Here is a 24,573-nt window from a genome sequence, read left to right on the forward strand (position 1 = left end):
CACACAGGGCGGTGAGAGCAGAGAAATGTCCACTTTCTAAAAGTGGCATTTCTAAAATAGTAATAATAAATCAGGATTTGCCTGTAAACAAGATTTATCATTTGCATTCCAATAATATAAAATATGATGTAGCTACTCCTTTCTGATCAGGAATTATAACTTAAACATATTTTAAGGAATTCCTAGTGCTGGCCTATGAGAAGAGCAGGCCTCACTGTAATGAAAAAAATACTTTGGGAGTTTTTAAATATCAAGACATGTAAAACTGAAAGTACATGTACTGCCTTTTACTTACATGGCACCCTGCCCTATGGGCTACCTTAGTTAGGGGGTGACTTGTATGAAAGGAAAGGGGAAATTAAGGCTTGGCAAGAGGTTTTAAATGAGTAAAACTGCACACATAGGCTATACAGTGGCAGTTCTGAGACATGTTTACAGGGCTTCTTAAGTGGGTGGCACAACAAGTGCTGCAGGCTCACTAATAGCATTTAATTTACAGGACCTGGGTATATGTTATACCACTTTACAAGGGACGTACAGGTAAATTAAATATGCCAGTTGTGGATACACCAATGTTACCATGTTTAGTGAAGAGGCACATGCAGTTTACTACGGTTTAGTAGTGGTAAAGTGCTCTGCGTCCTAAGACCAACAAAAAAATAGGAAAACAAAACAGGAGGTAAACAGCAAAAAGTCTGAGGTAAGACCACCCTAAGGATGCCAGGTCTAACAGTGATATGCCACCAATCCATTGTAGTTTCAATTATTCTAATCAAGGGTATTTAAACTTGAAGGCTTTGAATTCTGCTGATGAAAGATGATAAACTTCACCAAATGAGATATGGCCAATCCTAGATTTATATCTTTGTTAGTGTGCTAAATGACAGTATTTAGTCATTTACATTTCATTTTGTTTATTGGAAAGAATATAAAAGGTTATACATTGTAGTTTATACAACTTATTTTAACTACCCAGTGTAGTTCTACTTTATTTGTCAAAAACACAGATGCATTCCTATATTAAAAGTATAAAAGACTGTCTCATACCTGTTTACTCATAAAACAAATATGATAAGCAATAACGTAATGCCATGAAAACAAAATATTTAATATAAATATTTAGACAGTATTTACATTTTGGTCAAACATGGTTACTTCTCATCAAAAACACCACAGTCACATTTTAAACCGTAACCTAAAATTAATTTAAGTTACTTGGCAAATTGCTTATAAATAATCAATGCATAGATGGTTTTTGGACAGGTCTTATCACAAAAATTCGTTCGAAAAAAGGTATGTGCAGATATATTACAAGGAAAACTAAATAAAAACTGTATTTTGTTCCAAACATTCCAGGACAATTTTGCAAGCCTCTTGTGTGTGTAACGTAGGCCGGGCAAAATCTACATCTTGCTGATGAAATTCCTGAATTTTGCGCCACAAGAAATTTCTTGATGCAATTCCATGCAATGTTTGCACATGGTAAATTGGTTTGTGCAGAGTGCGAGCCGCTGACAGATATTTTGTGTTTATATCAGTCTCCTGCAGCATCTCGCATGATTTCTTTTACACTACGTGTGCCCTTAAGTGAAAACACATCATGCAAGATTCTGGCAAACCTCATTTTGTGCTAATAGAGTAATTTCGTTAAAAAATAAATACATACACAATTTTCCACGCCCTCATTTAAAAGATTTGCTCTTGAACGCCTGTTGAATGACGTTTGGTATTAAGTCACCATTTACTTATTCTTACTCCAGTGATAGAATTGCACTGAGGGCCTAAAACAAAGGCACGTTCAGAGGCTCAGAGGAATATATTGGGTATCCAAGTGGAGGATCAGCGGCTTGTACAGTTAGATTCCTTAAAAGCACTGGGTGAGCTTGTATGCTGTATCGTTCTTCATCATCATTTGTGGCATATAAAAGTTCCCAGGAAAGATTTGCCCATTGGCCTCTGACAGCTTCTGCATTTAACTTTCCAACCTGCACCAACAGCTCCTGAAGGGTAAGTATTCGCCCTGTGTATACTCCCTGAAAAAAGAATGATAGATCGTTAAAAAGATAGGTGTTCATAAATATAAAAAAGCATGCATACATCAATAACTAGCACTAAAAACATACTCAACTTTTTAAATCTCCCTAGGCACACAGCTTTCTCTGATCTATCAATAGCAAAATTTGCAACTTCAAACCCATTCTTCTGATATTGGTACTGCTTGCTCTCAGAGATGTGCTAAGCTATAGAATTGGCACTCTACAAAGATGTAGGTTTTAATATAAAGTTGCATGTTAACTTTAGAATATTAAGGACCCAATTTACAAGGAACTGGCGCATCGGCTCTGATGTGCCAGTATCGTTGCACCCCTCCTAATGAAACCATGGTAGAGCTGTATTTATAATACAGCGCACCATGGCGCTCGTTAGCACAAGTGCATCAACATTTTTGACACAGTTGTGGCGCTTTGGTGGATTAGCATCAAAATGTTGACGCTAGTCCAGCAAGGCTTGGGGAGCCCACTGAAAAGAGCCTAGCGTTAGTTTAAAAAAATGATGCTAGGATGGCAGAGAGAAATCTTGTAGATTTCACTGTGCCATTGTTTGTGGGCCTCCCTTCGAGGGAACACCTCCCTTGCATACATAATACCTGACACGGGTATTCTCAGCTTTTGAATATGTGCAGCAGCCACGCCTGATGGGCATTAGTAAGGCCGAAGCTGAGCCTCCTGGGCCACCTTGTACCTCAGGTGGCAGCTTAGGACAGGAATGCAAAAATAGGCGCTCTGCAGGTCCAGCACCACCGACCAGTTTCCTGGATCCATGGCAGACCGAACTTTGCAAAGTGAGCCTTTTGAATGTGTTCTTTTTCAGGACGAGATTGAGACAGCGAAGGGCTAAAATAGGTTGAAGGCCTCTGCTCCCCCTTTGGCACCAGGAAATTACAGCATTAACATCCAGACTGTATTTCCGATGGTGTGTCCCTTCAATTATTTCTCCTTTGTCTAAAAGTGCCTGGACTTCCTACTGTAGTATGAACAAATGGTCCTCAGACAGGTGCTGTGGTGTAGGTAGAATATGTGACAGGGTGGGGGCGTAAAAAAACACCCTGAGTGGAGAGGGTGAGATATTCGAGTCCTCCACACAACCTTGCTGGTCTGGCGGAAGCAAATGTCTCATTAGCCCCCCTCATTAAGAGCTCATGTGATATGGATCAATAATGTAAGCGCCCCCAAGGGAATGATGAGGTGACTGATGCACTAGCACCAAACGTGTCGGGAGAGGCACCCATAGAAAGGGCACAGTCTCATTTTCACTGGTGCTGCTCCCTGACTGATTCCTGCCCTTAGATCACAGACATCCATAAGCAGGAATCTTCTAATCGTCATCAGTGATATTTTTTGTTAAGGGGCGTGGAAGAGAGGTCACTTTGTTATAGGGATGTGGAGCCTATTGATATTTTAGCATTCTTTTTTGCCTTGGGGGATCAATTGTGTCCTAGCCAGCACTATCATCCCTACCAGGGAAAGGAATATTTTGCTTTTTAGATGGTGGGCTCAGGTGCATCGTACCATACCCTCAGGCACACATTTCTACAAGAGTGTCAATTTTGGGAAAGGGAATCTCTGCTCTCAGTGGATTCCTGCTCTCTGATCGTGGCCATGGCCCAATCCCTATAGAAGTTCTCCACCACTAATCAACCAATACAGTTTGTTTACGGCTTAATGTTAGCATATGGAAGGGGGGGGAGTTGGGAGGGATTCCTCCCTTTGGAATCTCTACGTCCAGTGAATGGAAAATTATTGCAACCAATTTGTGTTTTTTAGATGCTGCCACCCAGGATCTTTGTATAATTTCCAGTGGTGTTACAAAACCTGAGCCTCCCCTCCCCCGCCCTTTGCATGATGTGATGAAGGGGCCCTCCTCCTCTACATGCAATCTATGCCCCTTACCTATCAACTTTACAATGACTCTCAGAGTCACACAGCATACAGACACTTGCAGCAGAGATATTTCCGGATTACACAAATGTTCTCTTGATTGAGACTGTTACCCGCAAGTGAAAAAGGCTTATAAACTGCACCCACTAAATGGCATCAGCCAGACTGTGTGGCAAACTGGGGAGTTGGTCTGTCACTGATACAAGAAAGAGAGGCACCTTGGACAAATTACTTTTGTTCTTAGTGTATGCAATGCATGTGCTGTCAGACAGGAAATCACAAGATCTAAAATGATCTTTAATTTAAGTAGGAAATGGCCAAGACGTAATGTAAACAATTTATGACAAGAATGAAAATCGATTGTGAGGCTAATGTAGTGCGATCTGCCAAAATAAAGACAGCCAAACACAGCACTTACAGGCTCAATGCTTTGTTTCTGGATTTGGGGACATGGCAGAGAGAAACACTGAGGCAGCTTTGAGGCTTTTTCTAAGTCATAAACATGTTTGAAGATGTTGGTGCCTCTATCTGAGGCAGCCAGCATTTCTTATGGGCATAAGTCTATTTATCACCAAAGGCAGATGTGTAGAACGCCAGAAAGAAGGTGGCGGAAGTAAGAATTTGAAGAAGACAATGCTTGCTGCAGGACACACCTGCAGCTCCAACTGGAACTAGAAAAGGCAACAAAAAGATGTATTATACTATTACAATAATGAAAGCCATAACATCGAGCTGCTAAGGAGTTCTGTTAGCTTACTCACCCATCAGGCCTCTTCCTGATACTATTGCTTTAAGAATTTGGTGGCCAATCGGGACTCCCCCTTTTTGACACAAGATTATGATCCAGAAGAAAATATGGATATACTCTAGTCAGGAATTCCCCCCCCCCCTCCTCTCAGTGAGTGAGACATGGTGGGTTTCCGCCCAGCAGCATGTGTGGTGTCTGCCCCTATTGTGACAAGAGGGTGTCATCTCACAATAGCTAAAAACAAATGTTGTGACTACCCACCGTACAAAAATGTCTTCCCATGGACGACTGCCAATTTTAGACCAAATTCTTATTTGCTAATATTGACCAAGTGTAGGAGGAAGTGGTATATGGAATGATCAGGCAGCATGTTGGTAAGTTTTACTTACTCAGTAAATGTTAATTAGGATCAGGGTTTCAACTGCAGCATGGTGCAAAGACGGTTGTTTTTTACTGAACCTTTCTATGTCCTATGATACAATAGCTCACTCTCTTCTTCTGGAAAGGGTGAATTTTTCCCTATTGATCCGAGGTACATCCTAAGGTTGGCTGGAATCGTAGACCGGGTTTAATGATTGAAACAATTGTCCCATGGAGAGGGACCCGAGTTCTTGAGCTGCCACAAGGTTCTGTAGTTTATCCATAGTTGTTTAAAGCAGTGGTTCTCAACCATTTGACTCCTGTGGACCCCCACGTAATCATTAAAGGAACCCAAGGACCCCCAAAAAATCACTATTTGAATTCAGGGACCCCCACGGAGTCATTACTTGAAGTAGGAGGCCCCAGCCTAAGACTTTTTGATGATTTGAACTGCATAACGATACATAAAAAAATACAGAAACAAGCATTTTTCCGGAAAATACACAAAATATTTAATATTTTTTTTAATTCACAAACGTAAAAAAAAAAATAATAATGGGAAATTGGACCCTTTCTAAATTCCACTGAGGTCAGTAGTCGTTTAAAGTACAATATGTTTGATGCACTTGCACTTCTTCCACAAATCAAAATATGGACACTAACTTAATTTTTAGCCTCCAAAATTAAATTTGATCACATTTATAGAGCATTTTAAAATGATCAGATTTACATTTTGCTTTTTTTAAATTTATACACGCTTTTTTAAATCTGTTAATATTACTTTATTTTTTAAGCAGTCACTGACCCCCTGAGTAGGCTTTGCGGACTCCCATGGTTCCCAGCCCACAGGTTGGGAACCACTGGTTTAAAGGCTATGTGGCTGGAGTTTCAACTGGACTGGATTGTATTGTTAGCACCAAATAAGGGTCCATCTGGAGGAAGGTAGTTGTCAGGCTCTGCTCTCACATTCTTACTGGCTCACAGAGACTGTGGCCTCTCATTGGCAAAAGGTTTTAATCATGGAATCATTGCCTTTGTCCAAGAGCCTTCATCACCAACCACTCCAAGCACAGAATTAGCTGTTGTCACCCATGGACCCACGGTAAGCACCAGCATAAGCACATGGTTGGTACAGGAGAACGTTGAATGCTGTCTTCTTCCTAGAGAACGGTGTCTAGGTCCTGCACAAGCGTTCTAGTCAGGAAACTGAATACAGCAAATGCCTTTAAAAAAAATAATAAAAAGTCTGATCACCTGAACATGCTCAAGTATAAGCACGCTTAAAAAGAAGTTTAGCTCCAACTGTCAGTGTTCCACAGTTTTTTATTTGCAGTACAGAAGCTTTCCAGCTCATCTCTGCATCCTCAGTTGACCTGCTGCTCACCACTACTCCACATTCTTCTCCTTGCCTACCCCTGAGGGTGTACTCTCTTACTCTTCCGGATTTCCTACAGTCCAGATGATCCTTTCTTACTTTCTACTTCAGTTTGTTGCCTCTTTACCTTTTCAGTGCCACTGCGCAACTTTTCTACTCGCCTAGTACATTTAGTTCGGGTCAGTTGGACACCTTTATTACCAGGCATTTTCAGATCAGCATTTCAACTAACAGTGCATCACTCCAGGGTTCTGGTTTCTTTGCCATCTCTGCCCAGTCTACGGCTGGTCTACTGTACTGCTGATTACCATTTCACTGTAGAACCATCCACAGTGGCAAGTTTGAAAACCCAATCCAAAAAGGTAGAATTAGACTGGCATCATCCTGAGATTTGATGCTGCTGCTTCCTGTAAATCAGGAGATGTGCAATCTTAGAATGAGGGTTGTTGTGTACTACCTCCTCATGTCTGAGACTAGAGAGAGAAATTAACAGCTTCATGTGGGGATGATAATAAGTAGAACAACTTTCAGTGGAGTTAAAAATGAAATATCAGAAAAGGGAGTGGCTATTCCATCTTTACTTCTGTTTTCTTCGCCAGGGTTAATTACAGCATCATCTACCGTTACAAACCTGAGAGTCTATACTGACATCAACTCTCTTAAGTTCCCCAAATTTAGACAGACATGAACGTTTTAGTCCAGACTGGAGAGAACTATTCTTCCATTCTTGGGTTCAACAAAAAGGGCTGGGAAAACATGAGGGTTACCATTTTATCTTGTATGGACTATGACCATGTCCTTCATGCCAAGGTAACTGCTGGACAGAGTTACATGTTCCAGGTAGCTCAAGACCAAGGTAATTTACTGACCAAAGAAACCCCATTATGAGGTGCTCCATAGAATCAAAGGTACTATGCCTGGCCACAGAGCTATTACAAAGGCCATTTGTGTCTTACAAATAAATTAGAAGATATTGCCCCAGAAGACATTTAAGATATTCAGTTCCAATGAGACAGATCTCTCTGAGATACTGTAAAAGTTATTCCAGTGGAGCTTTCTTTGCCGTCTATCAGGTTTCCCTATGGTACTGTAAAAGGGAGTAAGTAGTCAAACAGAAACTGTCTTTTAAAAATGTTAGTGGCATAAGGCAAAGGTCCCATGTCAAGGGGTACGCGTCAAGGCAGCCCCTTGTCACCCCACTTGTTTGCCCTGACTATGGAGCCACTGGAGATGATGTTGTGAAAAGCATTGAAGCCCTGGGGTATTAAGGTGGGCCACACGGCCCACGTGATATACCTGTATTCAGACAACATCCTGGTGTAAACTAGAAGCCTGGAATATTTAATTCTTATATTATTAAATATCCTATGATGGTTCATGGGTGCCTCGGGTTTGAGAGGTAATATGAAGAAATCCCAGCTCTTTCCATTAGGCCGCTTTGCTGCAGCAGTGCCTAAGGACCTCCCCATTATGGGCCTTCCGTGGGCCTCAGAGTGGATCCAGTATCTCAGAGTCCAGCTGACTCACACACCAGACTTTTCTGGACCTTAATTTTGGTCGAGTGTTGGAGGGTCTTGGAGCATCGGTCTGGTTTTGGAGGGACCTCCTTTTGTCTATGATGGGCAAAGTCAGCAATTGTAAAGATGGTAGTACTCCCTTGGTACCTTTACCCGCTGCAGAATATGTTGTGCAACACAACCGAGAACATTTTATTGAGTTACACTGATTAATTATTTTTAATTTAATATTTTTATTTTCAACAAAACATTGACAGATGAACAGTCCAGTGGAACAGGCGTCAATGTCAGCACTTTTCTGATACAGCAGCACAAATAACGCAGCACACATAGTAGGCCTTTCATGCAGGCGCCTAGTATCTGGGCACTAAGACAACAAATATGTGCAGGACAAAGGAATGACAGCCATAGGCTGCGTTTCCCCTCTTCCTGAAACTCACCGGGGTATTGTCAGTTGGCAATCCTGAATTAGCCCCGGTGGGTTACAGCCCATAAAAGGCCCTCCACCAGCCCCAGACCTTGTAAAATTTACGGGGACACCTCGTACTCCGAAATGTCACCTTTTCAGCCGCATTGTAAAGGTCCATTCCGGTTCTCCACTCAGCTATAGAGGGAGCCTCATATGCACCACAGTGTCTCACAATGTCTCTTTTGGGATGCCCAACAAGACAAATTTAGGATCAAGCGGAATCTGGACCTCGAGCATTCAGGAGAGCTCCTGCGTGATTCTGGTCCAGTAGGTCTGTGTGTGGGGACATTCCCACAGAGTGTGTAGGAAGGTTGCTATGGCCGTGGTGGAGCAAAAAACAGTTCGGGGAAGGAGCTTAGCCCATTTTGAATAGTCTGCTACGATCAAAATAAACTTAATGGAGGATTTTGATTTGTATGAGGCGGAGTTGAGCCTTAACAGCAACCTCACGAGGGTGCAACAGGGCAACCTCCCTGTCGATGTCCTAAAGTTCACCCACATTACGTTCCCATCTCTGTCTCAACCCAGAGTGGGAGTCCGACATATTGTTGTTAATAGTGTGGTACGTCTGGGATATTGCCCTACCACCCAGGTCCTCCATTAGTAGGCGACTCTTCAGCAGGGCGTATTCCGGAATTTCCACTTCATGTAATCCCTCTGCACGCCAAGCATGTCGGAGCTGTGCAAACTTAAGATATTGGGATGGATGAAGTTCATAGGCCATATGGGCAGTGGAAAAGGACATGATATTTCCCTTGTAAATGATAGCCCCGATTCTGGAAATTCCTAGTGTCCCACGACTTGAAACTCCGGAGTTTAGGGATTTCCTTCAACCTCCTCCAGACCATAAGGGGGTCAACCTTGTAATCTTGGGAACCCAGGCCAGTATCTGTGTCGCCTGATCCTAAGCCGTCAGAACGACCTGTGTCACCAGTAATGAAGGACTGATTGTGTTTCCAGAACTGTGCATTCCAGCCAAAATGTGGGGTGATCTTGTGGGGTGTAGATCCAATTATTAATACTGATCAGGTGGGCTGCCCAGTAGTAACCCTCTATATCAGGGAGCACTAGTCTGTCATTATACTGAGAGTGCTGTAGCATTTGGAGTGATATTCTCGGGTGGCCTCCATTACGGTCCGTAGGGCCACGTTAATCTTAGAGTACAACTATGGGGGGGACAGGATAGTAGGTGTTTTGGAGGACATAGAGTAACTTGGGGAGCACGATCATTTTAAAAAGGGCAGCACGGCCTATCAGTGTAAGGGGAAGTCCTCTCCAGCTATCGACATTGGCTTGAAAATGGCTCAGCATCCATTCAATATTCTGAGTGGCGCACAATGCCCTCTGGGCAGTCATAACGATGCCCAAGTAGGTGAACCCATCCAAAGCCACATGGAAACCATAGGGCAGGTCAGGGGTGTCCACGGTACCTTGTGGGGTATATAGTATTGATTTGCTCCAGTTAATTTTGTAACCTGAGTGGGCCCCATAGTTCCTCAGCACTTGAAACCGGGCCGGGATAGTGGTTGCTTGTGTTGTGATGTATAGCATATCATTCGCATGTTCGCAGGTGACAGTCGGAAACCTCCAATATCCTGGTGGGGCTGTATCCTGCACCCTAGAGACTCAATCATGAGGGCAAATAACAGGGGGGATAAGAGGCAGGCCTGTCTGTTTCCTCTACCTATGAATCATTCAGTGGAGACGTGCAATTCATCCGGGCGATAGGAATTGCACCGCTCTCTAGATTTCCCCTCTTTGGGGATTACTTATAATAGTGGTGCTCCTCAGGTCATAGGGAAGTTCCCCCTTTTCCTTCACCTCATGGAATAAGGCCAACAGGTGTGGGCCCAGCAGGTTGGAGTCACTCTTGAAGAATTCAGCCGGGATGCTGTTGGGGCCTGGAATCTTCCCTAAATTCAGTTTAGCGATGATTGTGAGCTCTTCTTCTAGAGCCTCCCTCCCTCTCTCTCTCAAGGTGGGGGTGAGGATTCTAGTGAAATAGGTTGCAAACTCAGAGAAATCACACAATGGTTTTGTTGTGTAAAGCTCTTCACGGAACTGGGTGAATTCGTGGACAGTCTGTGAGTCAGTGTCGCAATTGTTTCCCCTCTGATGTACTATGCTGTGTACCAACCAGGCCACTTGTTCCCTGCATCCCAGCCAAGCCAGGACTTTGACTTCCTTGTTGTCGGTTTCATACAGGCAGTGCAGGGAGGCCATCATTTGTTGCTTCGCTTTCTCTCATGCTAAATCCTTATATTCTGCTTGTTGGGTTGCTAACTGACGCAATAGGTCCGGGCTCCCTTCAAACTGCTGGATCTGGTTTTCTGATTCCCCAGTACAGCTCCTTCCCGTCTTTTCTTTTGGGTGATGAGGTTTTGATCTCAGTCCCGAAGCACTGTTTTAAATGCTCCTGTAGTGTTATCTTCAAGGTAACTGTGTGCTCATTTTCAGTAAAGTACAATTCAGAATCTACCTCAAGGCACTGTGTGATCTTTTAGATCCCATGCATACATTTCCACCCAGTGGCATTCCCGCCTCTGAATCTACCCAGCTGGACCAGTAAGGGCGAATGGTCTGATGAGCTCTGCACCAGATATTCGGCCCGGGTAATATCACACATGTAGCCCCTTGGTACAAGTCGGGAGTAGACCCTGTGGGTGCCTGAGAAGTAGGAATATGCCATGATTGAGGGCTGTAGGGTACGCAATGTGTCTTTTAGACCCTTGTGGTCCATGAATTGTGCAAGTGCAGTCATTTGATGAGGTGCTGATTGGGAACCCGAATGGTCCCGAGACACATCCACAACATCATTAAAGTCACCCCCACCATGTGGAGCACTGAGGTGGATTCCAGAAGGATATCCATATCCTGTGATCCCAGCTAGTGTTGTGTTTGCAGTCGGGTGGAGCATAAACACTTACCAGGATCATTTCAGGTCATACCCTGAACCCCTGTACTCCCACGTATCTCCAGCTCAGGTCAGTACAGATTTTGAATACTCAAATAGGGAGGGGTGTTTTTTTTTTGGGTGGGGGTAGGGGGGGGGGGGGGGGGAAGGGAGTGTTCTCTTCGCTATAATTACCACCTCCCAGGATCCTGAGGAAAAAACCTGCATGAGCCAGTGTGGCATAAGCAGCCCTATGCAGGAACTTACAATGTGTTCCCTTCAAATGTGTTTCTTGAAGGAGGTTCATATGCGGTTGCAACCATTTAAGGTATTGTGTGACCAGCCCTCTCTTAATTTTGTTCCTCAGACCGTTCACATTCCTGTTCAGTACTATAAGGGAAAAATCTAATTGTCCTGGTTGTGCCATACACGTGGAGTGTGTATAGTGCCGCTAAGTGCTGATCTGTGTGGGTGGTGCTGTGAACCAGTAACCCTGTCAGTCTGTCTCTGCTAGCGCAAACAATACAAGAAAAATATAAACAAACCAAACCCCCATCCAACACCTCTCACCACCACCCTTCTCGGCACCTCCCCATGATTCAGAAACTAAGTACCTGATCCAAACTGACATGAAGAGTATATGAGAGGTCTGTAGCCCACCACCCCCCTGGATTCAGAAACCCAAGAGGAGAAACTTGCAAAGAACCCAATTAACATTTAAAGAAAGAAAAAAGAAATGGAGAGATAAGGAAAGATGAGAAAAGAGAAACAAAGATACACTCACAGCTGGAAGTTGTGAGTGGTATTTTGGAGGAGAGGGAGGAGATGGATAAACACAGGGTCACTTTCTCCGCTCCATCTGGCACAGTATCTGAAGCAAGCCGTGATAGCCATCTTGTATAGTTTCCCCCCACCATCCAGTCTCAGGCAAAATCTGACTCACAGAACTACTCTGCAGGTCCACAATGTCCACCATCAAGGGGTGTTCACCATCTGAATCGGATGACTGGTCTCTCTCAGGCAGTTCTGGTGCAGCAGGCTTTCAGTTGGTAGGGTGGGTCGGTTGATTGGGGAACCGGGTTAATTCACTCCCTGTGTTAGAGGGTTCAGGTTGTCGTTCTTTTCTTTTCCCTGATAATGGTGTTCAAAGCGCCACTGTTGTGTTTTCTCCTCACGGTGTATGTCTTGGGTCGTGCTCCCTCTGCCAGCGTTAAGTGGTTCATTCAAGCCCCCCATCCCCCTCTTTTATCAGTCCACTGTGGCACCCGCTCCTCAAACCAAGTCCAAGCCTCCTCGAGGGACTGGAAAAAGCAGGATTTGCTGTTGCAGAGGACCTTAAGCTTCACCGTGAACAGCAGCATATATTGCAGTTGGCGGGCTCTCAACTACCTCCAGGGAACAGTCAGGAAATATCATTATCTTTGAGTCGTCATAGCAGATTGATCCCATCCAATGCACCTCCCGCAGTACCATGTCTCTATCATAGAAGTCAGAAATAGGGCGATCACTAGGCAATGTTTTTGGGGATGGGGTCAGCATCTAAGACCCTGTGGGCACGTTCCACTATAAAACAGGTTGAGAACTGGTCCAAAGGGAGACTGTCTTTCCGCCAGCCCTCCAGAAACAAGCACATGTTGGATCCCTCAATACTCGCTGGAAACCCACAAAGTGCAAGTTGTTCCTGCTTGCCTGATTTTCTGCGTCATCAACTCTCCTGACCATTCCTTTCATAGTAGTGCTGAGGCCTTTCTCTTCCTCTTTGAGGCTCCAGGTATTATCTTCCACCTCAGAAAATCAATATTCAGCAGTTGTGACCTTCTCTGAAACACTGCATAGGTCTTGTCGAAGCAGGGTGACCCCCCGATCGTTCCTCCCCAATTCGTCCCTCCAATGCCTCTCGGGAGGGAGGAATCACCAGCAGGAGCATGGCGTTGTCTGGCATGGGAGACACTTGTTCTTCTGATCTCTCTGTGGGGCTAATGTCTTAGTGTAACGGTCCATTTTTCCCTGCAGGGGGGTTCTGGTGTCATAGTTTTTTTGCCACTGTTTTAGTGACGGGGTAGGGGTTGGACAACAAAGGGTCTTGCCTTCCCCTGGTGAGACTCCTGATGGGGTCTTCCACCACAGGGAGGAGGCAGTAGACAAGGAGACCAAGAATCTATGAGGCCCCCAAAGAGGGGGTTTGGGGTAAGGGGAAGAGGTTACTTTCAGTCGCTGATGTCCTTTAGTGGCTGGGCAGTGCCAGGCCAACAATTAGGGGTCCCAGTGTCCATGGGTGTGTCACTGCAGGGGAGTACAGTCGGTCAGCACTCTATAGGACCAGGGGTCTTCCTCGATTCATGATCCACCTGCTAAGTCCATAGCATGACTGATTTGGTCTCTGTGCTGCTCAGGGGTTCACTCTTCCCTCTCTTGGGAATTCTGGTACACCTATGCCCAGGTATCTGCATTCAGGAACACCAAAAGGATGGTCCAGAGGGGAGCAGTGCACTTGTTGTATCGGTAGGACAAGCGGTGGGGGGCGCAGGCTGGGTCCATAGTCTGATATGGGCTCAAATAATAGTGCTCTCAGTACATGCCACATATAGGGTATAGAAGGCACTGTGGGAAGGGGGCAGTCATTCCAGGAAGGGAGAAGTTCCAACACAGGGAGCCTGCACTAGGAGATTTCTGGTGGCCCTTGTGCCATGGGACCACCAACACTTTCCAGTCAACTAGGTCCTCTGGAGACGTCTCTGGGTCTCTGCTGGGTGCTTCCCGCAGCACTGATCAGTTCAGGCAGGCTACCCACAGCTGACGCGGCTCCAAGCCCGCGCCTGCCGGAACAATTCCTGGAGGCTGAATTCCTCCACGCAAAGTGTCCTGGCGTCCAGGGCAGACTGGCATTCAGTAGATGCAGGAGGGAATGGGGGAGGCCAGCCCCAGGGACCACGACCGTCCCCGCAGCAGAACCAAGGCTAGACGCTCAGGTCTCCCTCTTGGTTGCAGGCCCCAGTATTCTTTGCAAGCAGGCTGCCCACGGCTGATGTGGCTCTCCAGCCTCCACTGGCAGGCTGCCTTTCAGGAGCCTGCCTATCCCTCGGTGGGCGTCCCAGGCACTTGATGGATGCTGTGCTGTCATAGCAGGTTGGTATCCAGCAGCTGTAGAGGGCGGAAGGAGGCCCAATCCAGGATACATTGTCGTCACAGACCCTGTGCAGGAGCTGGTGTCTGTGGCCCAGCTCTCCGGTCGCCGCAGGTCCCACACTGCCAATGGGGGGGGGGGGGGGGGGGGGGAGTTTGAGGGGGGAAGACTCCAGATGGGCTGCAGCGTGTGTTCTCAGCCCCATCCCCTCTGTGCCACCCTGCGCTGACCTCAGTGGCTTGTCCTTTTCCAGGGGCATCAGCACCATCAGCCGAAATTAAAGCCAACAGCCGGGGGCGGTCGAATGCTGCATGTCTTGTCACCATGGTACCAGCCTGTGCTGTGTCGCCTCTGCAGCCCCCCAGCTGCCTCCATGGGGCTCAGGCGGCTGCCTCAGTGCCCAGGGGTCTAGATTACAATGCTGGCAGACCAGAGGTACCGAGTGCATGGTTGGATGGCTAAACTGAGGCAGGATTATTGCAGGATTACTAGTGGGCCGGCAGAGCTTGGAGAAAGTGCAACTAGTCGGCCATCTTGCAGGCCACGCCCCTCAGATCAGTTCATTATGGACCTCCTGTGGGCTAACAAGCAGAAAAGATTTTGTATACCTATGCTTCAACAGACTTGGGAAAGGGGAGGAATTGAGATACCACACCTCAAACTCTATTACTTGGCTGCACATTTGCACATTTGCAGCATGCCATCCACTGGTTAGACCCAGACAATAACCAAGAAAAACAACTTCCGACGGGATCCCAGAGAGGTCACTCCCTACCCACCATAATCACGGGGTGGGGGTGGTTTTGGGTGTCACAAACACATCCTATATAGTGGGGCAAGCGTGTTGTATATGAGAAATGACAGTCAGTATTAAAGCTGGAACCCGATTCACCGGACATACCAATCTGGGACATAAAACCATTTACACAAATTTCAGAGGTGATGTTTTTACGAAGATATTCTGAAGACGGCTGTGACGTGCTCGTTGGCTCATACTTGGACAGAGAATTCATAACACAGGAGGACGCCTTTGACTCGTTTGCCATTGAGAAGGGAAAATACCTACAATACATGAAGTTGTCTGCAACAGCCAGGAAGGTCTTGCCATGTTTTCCCGAGGAACCGGAACCCTTCCATATGCTGATGCCACTACGGTCTAGGCTGGTGGGCGGAGGTTGATCTCCCACATATACTGAGCACTCTAAGACAACATGCTGGTATTGATACCAAAGGCATGTACTATGTGGGAAGAGTCTCTGGGAGAACCCCTACTGGTTCAACAATGGAAGAAAATCCATGCCGGGGCACAAACAGTGAGATGGAATGCCTGAGTTAAACTCATTGAATACAATTTTATACACCAAGCATGCCATGCCAAAAATATACATTACATCTATGAACATAGACCGGATAGATCCTGCAGATGTGGTCACCCTGCAGCAGACTTTATACATGCGGTATGGAGTTTCTCATCACTTGAGACTCTTTGGTCGAGGGTGGTGGAAAGTACCAACCCAGCAACAGGGTGGGACTTACAATTGGAATCACAGGGGGTGCTGCTGGGCTTGATACCAACCCTAGAGGATATGAAACTGAGTAAATATCAGTAGTGGCGGTGGTGTAGGAGCTACGGCTGAAGCATGTAAGACGTGATGAGAAAGTGTAAGAAGATTTGGCCGCATGCTTGCTGGCCGACTTATGAAATGTTCGGGGGAACCGAGAGGACACAGAAGTGGTACCGGATGGGGGTGTAGAATTGCACTGGACAATGGCAAGGTAGCATGAAGGAACAGGCTTGCCAGGGCCTGACCCTGATATTGTGGGTGAAAGATATCGGAACATGAGCAAGCGATAAAGCATAGGAGACTTAATATGTCCTGGGCTGTAAAACCTGTAATTATGTCCAGTGGCCTTGATGGAATGAAAAGTGGAATGGCAATAGCTATCGGACAACAATAGCACGGGAGATCGAATGTAGAGCTACACGAGGGAGATGAGAGCAGCAAGGGTGGGCAGGGGAGAAGGTTGGTTTGTTTTTTTAACTAATGACACCATTGTTCTTTTTAATTGGTGTCTACGGAATTGTGGAAGATTTATGCTGTTTTATTTTCTCCTTGTGAAAACCAATAAAAAGTATTTAAAGAAAAAAAAAGGTAAAGGACCCCACGTCCAGGTGAACCTCGTCCTTTGACTACCAGCAGCAACTGCTTGGCAGAACCCTTTGGAACTCCTAGGGCGAGGAGATGAACATGGAAGCATAAGTTAAAAGACATATGATCCACCACAGCATCCAACGATAAACATAGTTGCAGGACTAAATAAAATTAGCATATACACATTACAACTTATTTCGCTTAAACAAAAAATGGACGCAAGTAAATATATCTATCATTAAAACCAGTGACAATAAAAGCCTTTATGTTTCAATGACATAGAAACCTTTCAGGGAATTTCTGTTGACGCGTTTACCAGACAGGATTTGTCTGTCCATTTACCGGATCCTGTTCAAACTGAACATTGTTTAATTCATCTGAGTGAATATCCTGTAAACCAGTCCCACAAGCGTTGGTTAAAGACACTGAGGACTCTTCTTCTGGTACCCATGAGCTATCAAAACTCTCATACTTGTATGAAAATTTAACACGCTAGGATCTGCAACAGTGCTTTTGACAGAACTTGTGCATCCAGAAAACCAATATGAAGGATCAATCTCTTCATCATGCTGTAGATTTTTACATTCCATGACTCTTCTGGCCTGTTCGGAGAACAGCTTAACCAGATACATTTTCACCACCACCACTTTTTATTTAGCAAAGTACAACCTTTGGAGACTTTCATAACCTGAACAGGTGTGGAAAAAAATAGAACTTCCTTTGTTTACTTTAATTGGACTTTTGATCATCGTCAAATCTCCTGTCTTTGAAATCTGGTTATTTTTACCTTGTGTCCGTTGTCAAAATACATTTTTTTTTTTTTTTTTTGCAGGGATTGTGGATGTGTATTAATGTTCATAACTCTCTTCTTAACTGCACATGCACAACAAACAGGATTGGAAATCAACCCTTTAATCATGACACACTTTGGATCTGGGATCTCTTTTGCATAACCGAGGAAAAGGAGAGATGCCTCTAATGTTACCAAGTATTACCATACCATTTGTTATTAACATTCTTACACAGCTGTTCTCATAGCCAAGCCTGAGTGAATACCCTCCTATAGAAATCTATTCATCCCTTCTACAAGACCATTCGAAAAAGGAGAGTATAAAGCCACTTTTAAACGCTTTGGGCCTTATTACAACTTTGGAGGAGGTGTTAATCCGTCCCAAAAGTGACGGTAAAGTGACGGATATACCACCAGCCGTATTACGAGTCTATTATATCCTATGGAACTCGTAATACGTCTGGTGGTATATCAGTCACTTTACCGTCACTTTTGGGACGGATTAACACCTCCTCCAAAGTTGTAATAAGGCCCTTTATGTGTTGTGACTGGATGAAGTCTTTCATTATAGTTGAGGTGAAGTGTGTACCATTGTCCGTAACTGACTCTTCTGGGAAACCCCCCCGGTGTTAAAAATCTTGCTCAAATATTTTTATCATCAAGACTGGTAGGAGCTGATATGAACTTGAAGACCACCCATTTGGAATAATAATCAATCAAAACTAGAAGATATTTTATGTTGACAGATAATAAATCAAATGGTCCTGCAAAGTCCAAAGCCACCTTACACCATGCATCTCCCATCAGTGGCACCACATGCAAAGGGGTACAGAATGTTTTCCAATGTTTGTCTGACATCAGACAAGTGCTGCCATTATCTACCCATTTAAACACCTGAGCGCCCATTGAAGGATACCAAAAATTGTGTTTTATATTCCTAGAAGTACCACCAACACCTAGACGTCCATCAAGAGCAGCTTTAAAGAGTGTCTCGCAAACAGACACCGGTGGTATATAGGAATCATTACACATTAGGATGTCTTTCACAATGGAAAACTCACTAGGTACTTGGGGGTGTGGTTTGAAAGCTGAAGGTAAGGATCTCTATTAAGGCCAACCTTTTCTTACCAAATCCATGGCTGTGCACAGAACCTCATCCTTTTCCATCTCTGATAACCAGTATTTATACTGCAATATGCCATTTGACTATCACATCTTCCACTGACGCCACTACACCTTCAGCATCCTCCTGCTTAGAGATTGCTTGTACTGGTATCCTTGATGGACAATCAGACCTAACATTTCACCCTCCAGAAATGATTTGTCAGGACCATTACCATTAGGTAAGTGATAAGAGATTTATGGTCTGTGAAAAATGTCAAAATTTGTCCTCCCATAGAAAAGGCTTAAATTTTAATACCGCCCATTAAAAGTCAAGGGCTTCTCTAGTGTGCTATAATGAACTTCAGCCTGTTTTGAACACATTGAAGCAAATGCAATTGACCCCAATCCATATTGGCTATCATCCACAGCAATGAAGCATTTTTGACCTGCTGTGTAGGATAAGAGGGCAGGTGTGGAAACAATCAATTGTTAAATCTTTTCAATTCAATTCAGCTTTATTTTGATACAAAATACCATAAAAGCAGATATCATACAGAAGCACTACTAATAGAAACCAAACATGTTAAAAGGACAACAATCTGATCCTCTATGTGATAAAATGACTCATCCAAATTCATAATATATATCATGCACAAAGTCTAAAATAAAGATAAAAATATAATACAAAACCACAATGATTTAATACTAAAACATAGTTGTGGGAGCAATCCCTCATAAGAAGCAGCAGATGGCTTGCCATCGATGTTATGCCTCGCTTTCCAAAATCAATGTGACAAAACATTACTAATGACTAAATTCTCCCTTTTGGAAACAGCTCTTTGGTCAAGGCACAATTATAAACTTACAGAATATAAATGATACATTAGCACTCAAGGATTTGGCTCTATTGTGCCAGATTGCCTCTAAGAACTTTGCCAACACACATGCCACAGTCCCATGCAGGCTCGTTTCACAGATCCTAAGGGCCGAGTGCCGATCCCTTACACCCAAGGATTTGCAAAGTGGTCTAATCCAGCGAGTTCTCTGCTTAGAATATGCGGGACAGTGGAATAGAATGTGGGCAATGCACTCTTTGGTTTTACAACCCATCTGGCAAGAGTCTATTTGACTATCAGATTGGTTCAATTTGGAAGTGAGAAAACGTAATGGTAAGGATCCAATTCTGAATCTGATCTAAAGTGCGCATGCTGAAGGTTATCTAATCGTATCCAGATAGTGCTCAGATTCATAATGACACTTAGCTGATAAAAAAAAACTGTTTGTCATACTGGCGGAAGGAACCAATGCTAGCTCTGCTACTTGCAAGCTTAACCAATACACATCCTTTTCAAATGCATCATTTGCTGCAACATACCATACAAACTGCACCCCCTTTTTTAAATTTAAAAAAAAAAAAAAAAAGGATTTAGTAATGGCTGAAGAACTTGACCATACCCAAGAATAAATCCAGAGTAATCTCTACTAATTTCCCAAAATGACCTGACAGCATTCTTGTCCTTAGGGGATGTTGCCTCGGAAATAGCTTGCATGAGAGAAAACTTTGGTTTGATGCCAGAAGGAGTGATAAGATGACTCAAATAATCCAAGTCCCCCTTAAGAATTGACATTTTTCATATCTTAGAGTCATTTCAATATTTCTGGAACTTTCTAACACTTTAGTTAATATTTAATTGTGCTGAGCAGTTGTCTCAGAGAATATTAAAACATCATCCAGAAAAGTGTGCATGCCACTGGACTCTGGGAAAATATTATCCGTTCACTTTTTAAATACACAGGCCACTAAGGCAAATCCAAAAGGCAATCGCAAAAACTTGTATGCACTAAATTTTGTTACAAAAGTTTATGATTCCGCGGCTGGTGGTATTTGGTGATATGCTGACCGAAAGTCCAAGAGAATAAAAATTATGCATTTCCAATACTGGCTAAACCGTCTTTAATTTTTTGCAAGGGATGGCAGTCTATAAAGATGTTTTTGTTAAGAGTGTGTAAATTGGTGCACAAAACGAATGTCCCCTTTTTTTTCTAAGAACAACAATGGAACAGACCCACTTTGATGAGTTTTGGTTATTACCACTTCCACTGATAATTTATCCAACAGTTTCTTGAGGTTTTCCCTAACCTAACAGTAAGTGGAATGGGTCTTTTTTTGACTACAGGAGTGGCATTCTGTTTCAGTTTGATGAAGTGTTCAAATTTGTTGATATTCCCTATCTTTGTGCTGAAGGCCTCTGGGTATATTTCATTGATTGTGTACACCAGTGTCTATGTCATTAGCTATAGGAGCAACACATGCATCATTCAACTGAACTGAATTATCCGATCCAGCCACAGGTTTAAGGCCCATCCTTGCTAGATCTTGTCAACCAACAATATATTTTTTCTTTTTATAGTTACATAAACTTTAGCATTGAAATGTCTTCCTAGACATGTAACATCTTCCAGGAAATACCCTAACATCTCAATATCTTGATCTCCATAAGCCTTGGGTAAGATATCTGCAGTGTGAAAAGATATGTTGTCTGACCAGTGTTGGTAGTATAATGCATCAGAAAAAGGTGTTTCATCTACGACTATAAGAAGCAGTTATGTTAAATCATGCACATAATCTTCACTTATGTTTACACTGCTCACCTGAACCACATTTTTCCCACCTCTACACATACTTTGAAAATGACCTATCTTATGGCATTCGTTACAACATTTACCAGCTTCAGGATATATCCGGTTGTTACTGAGTGTGATTTTGACCCCCTCCTTTGAAACATACTGTACTATGTTTTCCTTTGAAATGACTTGCTTGACCTGTCCATAAAAGAAATCACATTAATAGATTCAGCAATAAATTAACATAAGTAGAAATAGAGGTGTCATTTGCAATGCATTTTCTGAAAATAATGGCTTGTTCAATCCCTTTCTCAATATCCATCACTTCAGACAATGATGGATCCCTACACCTAAGGATCCATGCTTACATTTGTTTAAAAAAACAACAACTATAAACAATTTGGTCTCTGATGTAAATTTCCAGTGATGGACCAAAATTGCATGTGGAGGCAAAATTCCTCAAATGCTGAAATGTATTCCACAACAGTCTCATCTTGGTTCTGTTTACGTGTGAAAATGTTGTACCTTTCCAACAAAACCACTGGATTGTTCCATGAATTTATTAGAAAATCTGGAAACAGCTTGAGAATAAATATCTCAGTCAGTGAAATCACCAAAACAGGGGGGGAGGGTGGGGGTCAAGGGGGGGGGGGGGGGATCCAATCTCAGGGAGGTTATCAACAATTGGTTGCCCCTCTTAACCCAAGTGACTGAATAAAAGAGCCAACATTCTTTTGTGTGTTACAATAATTACGTTTTCAAATGAGTGAAACCAAACTTTCCAAGGTATTGGTGGCTTTCCACGAAAAGCCAGGAACAATGTTAACTGAACTAATTGATGGGGGGCGTGGCCAAGCGGCTGAAAATGGTGCACGCCTAATTCTGCTGCTCCGGAGGGGCCGGAACTTTATCCTTCATCTATGCCGTCTCCGGGGCAATCTAAGCCCGGAAAGGAGCGGGGACCCAAGTGAGGGCCCTGGGCATCAGCAGACCCCGGGACGAGCACTCCTGGGGACATTGCCTGCCTTCGGCAGACCCCTGGGCCTTGGATCTGCCGCCGCGCTGCCATTGCGGGCCGTGCCCTGGAGAGGACTACTGCTGCGCGACGCTACGGAGGGGCATCCCAGATGGGAGTCGGAGCCTGAGGTGACCCCCCCCTGCCCTCCTGGGACCCATCAGCAAGTGGAGGTGCCCACGGGAGAGCCGCTGGTGAGAGGGGCGGGGCCGGCGGGACCGTGGCCTTTGCGGCCCCGCGTTTGACGGAGGCCCGAGCTGCGGGCGGGCGGGCCCTCCACCCCCTCTTCACCCGGGATTCGAAGGGGCGTGCTGAGGCCGGGGGGGGAGCGGGATCCGGCTGCCCTGGACCCCGAGGCAAATTGAGGACCGGGGCAGGGGGGGCCTGGCGGAGAGCTGGGGCCTCTGCCGCGGCGACCACAAGACAGGATTGCCCCCCTTGGTGGAGGAGAACGCTGGGCATGGACCTGGGAGCGAGAGGCGAATACGAGGAACCGCCTATCTAGCGATAAGGCCTGGGGCGGTGCCGCGTGAGAGCAGTGAGGCTGACTGGAGGCCGAGCCCTACTTGATGGACCCTGAGAGGAGAGGCATCGGAGCAGGCCCAACGACATCCCAGGGGTGGAGGTATTCAGGCTGACCCCGGTGTGGACGAAACACTTGGGGAACTGAATTATGACGGACAGCCCCTGATCCAGGAGGAAGGTATAGTGGCATGGCGCTGCGTGGTGACTCGTTGGAAATAGATGGCATGGACCTGTGCACCCTTGCAAAAGACCCCCTGGGCAGTGTCCTGTAACGTGAGCTTTGTCTATGTGATCCGTATCAAGCCCTGGGGCCGAGATTGCTGCGAACGGGTTGGTGATACCCCCACGAACTAGCGAAGTGCATTCCTAGGCCTCTGGTGAACTGGAGAGCAAGAACATTGACTCTGATGCCACTGGGATCGGACCTGGGAGCCACAGGGGCCTTGGATAGCGCTGGGGACTAAGAACTGCTGGGCTGGTCTCTGGTTCGTCCCCTAGTGGAGCGGTCGCCCACACACCTAATGTCCCCTAAGAACCGCCACAAGGCCAGAGACATGGATGGCGCGGCGGCTCCCGGTCACAGAGGGGGAGATGCGCAGAGCCCACCACAGACCCAAATGCAGGACACCGTAGATAAAATCCTAGGCGCGATTCACTGCAACACGACATCAATCAGGTCGCGGTTGAGCTGGGCCTCATGAGGGCCGACCACCACAAGTTGTCAGACAGAGTCAAAGAAACAGAAACCACGTTGGCCGACATCGCTCCAAAACAAAAAGACCTGCAAGCCGAAATGACGCACCTCAGGGACAGAATGACACGCCTAGAGCAAAGAGCAGAGGACGCAGAGGGGAGAAGTCGTCGGAATAATGTGTGAGTGGTGGGTCTTCCGGAGGGGACCGAGGGATCGAATATGGTGAAATGCCTCAAAAAATGGCTGAGCACTGTGGTGGCGCCGGATGGGCTGACCCCCTTCTACACCCTGGAAAGGGCACACCGGGTGCCCTCGAGACCCTTGGCTCCAGGCAGGCCCCCACGGGTGGTGATCGCAAGATTGCTACACTACAGAGACCGGGACATACTACTGCAAAGAGCACGAGAATGAGGCCCGTTTAAGGTGGCAAATGGCGAAGTCACACTCTTTCCAGATTTTACTGTAGAAGTACAAAATAAGCGTGCATCTTAAATCGCAGTCAAAAGGGCCCTAAGGAATGAAGGCATTCAATATTCACTCCTATACCCAGCCAGACTGAAGGTAATACTAGACGGTAAAACATCATTTCCTCAGTCCCCTGAGGAGGCATGGGAATTACTGGAAGCCAGTGGAGTACAGACGGAGCGGCAGGAGGGGGGAGGACCACTTGGGGGAGGATCACTCCGATCCCCCCCCCCCCCCAAGGGCGACGTACCCGATGCCGCCACCGTGTGGCACCCTCCCGAAAACAAAAAGAGAGTGGCAGAAGAGCGGCATTGGAGACAGCGGCCCGTATGAGTGGAGAAGGGTCCCCCCTGGAGGAGAGTCAGACAAGACCGTGATGTCGTCGGCGGGGGGCTCGGGCAGCTCCATACGAGCACCAATAGTGACCCCACAGACTGCAGACGAACTTTGATCCCCAAGGCTTTTTTGGACAACCTCGGGTGGCTGATTTTGATGTATGAGAGGCCCCTTCGTGCAGTGCCCCCCCCCCCCCACTAGAATCTCGTCCATACAAGCAGACTGGCGAGAACAGCAACTAAAAGTTGACACAAGTTGCACAGGTTTGTCTTTTATGGGCAGCCTACTGTTTGAGAGGTACCCTGGGTAGGGGGAGTTGGGAGAAACAGTTACGAGTTAAGATGGCAAGGGGTGGAGAATGTTTGGAAAATAGTGGTATTCTATTACTGAACAGGGGAGAGCTGAAAGTAAAGGGGGTAAAGTGCAACCAGCATAAACTTGT

At 45.5% G+C, this 24,573-nt stretch overlaps 1 protein-coding gene across 3 annotated transcripts in view; it reads right to left on the bottom strand.

Annotated features, from left to right (window-relative positions):
• Positions 1–900: 900 nt before the first annotated feature.
• PCNX4 (pecanex 4) overlaps positions 901–24,573 on the bottom strand; it is a 312,316-nt gene continuing 288,643 nt past the window's right edge. For all 3 annotated transcript variants that reach the window (XM_069207422.1, XM_069207423.1, XM_069207424.1), the window contains exon 11: positions 901–2,033. In XM_069207422.1, coding sequence (XP_069063523.1) covers positions 1,782–2,033 — 252 coding nt within the window. In that variant the 3' untranslated portion in view covers positions 901–1,781. The remainder of the gene's footprint in view (positions 2,034–24,573) is intronic.

Source organism: Pleurodeles waltl, chromosome 9 (genome assembly GCF_031143425.1).
Source record: "Pleurodeles waltl isolate 20211129_DDA chromosome 9, aPleWal1.hap1.20221129, whole genome shotgun sequence".
In the NCBI taxonomy this organism is placed as follows: Eukaryota; Metazoa; Chordata; class Amphibia; order Caudata; family Salamandridae; genus Pleurodeles; species Pleurodeles waltl.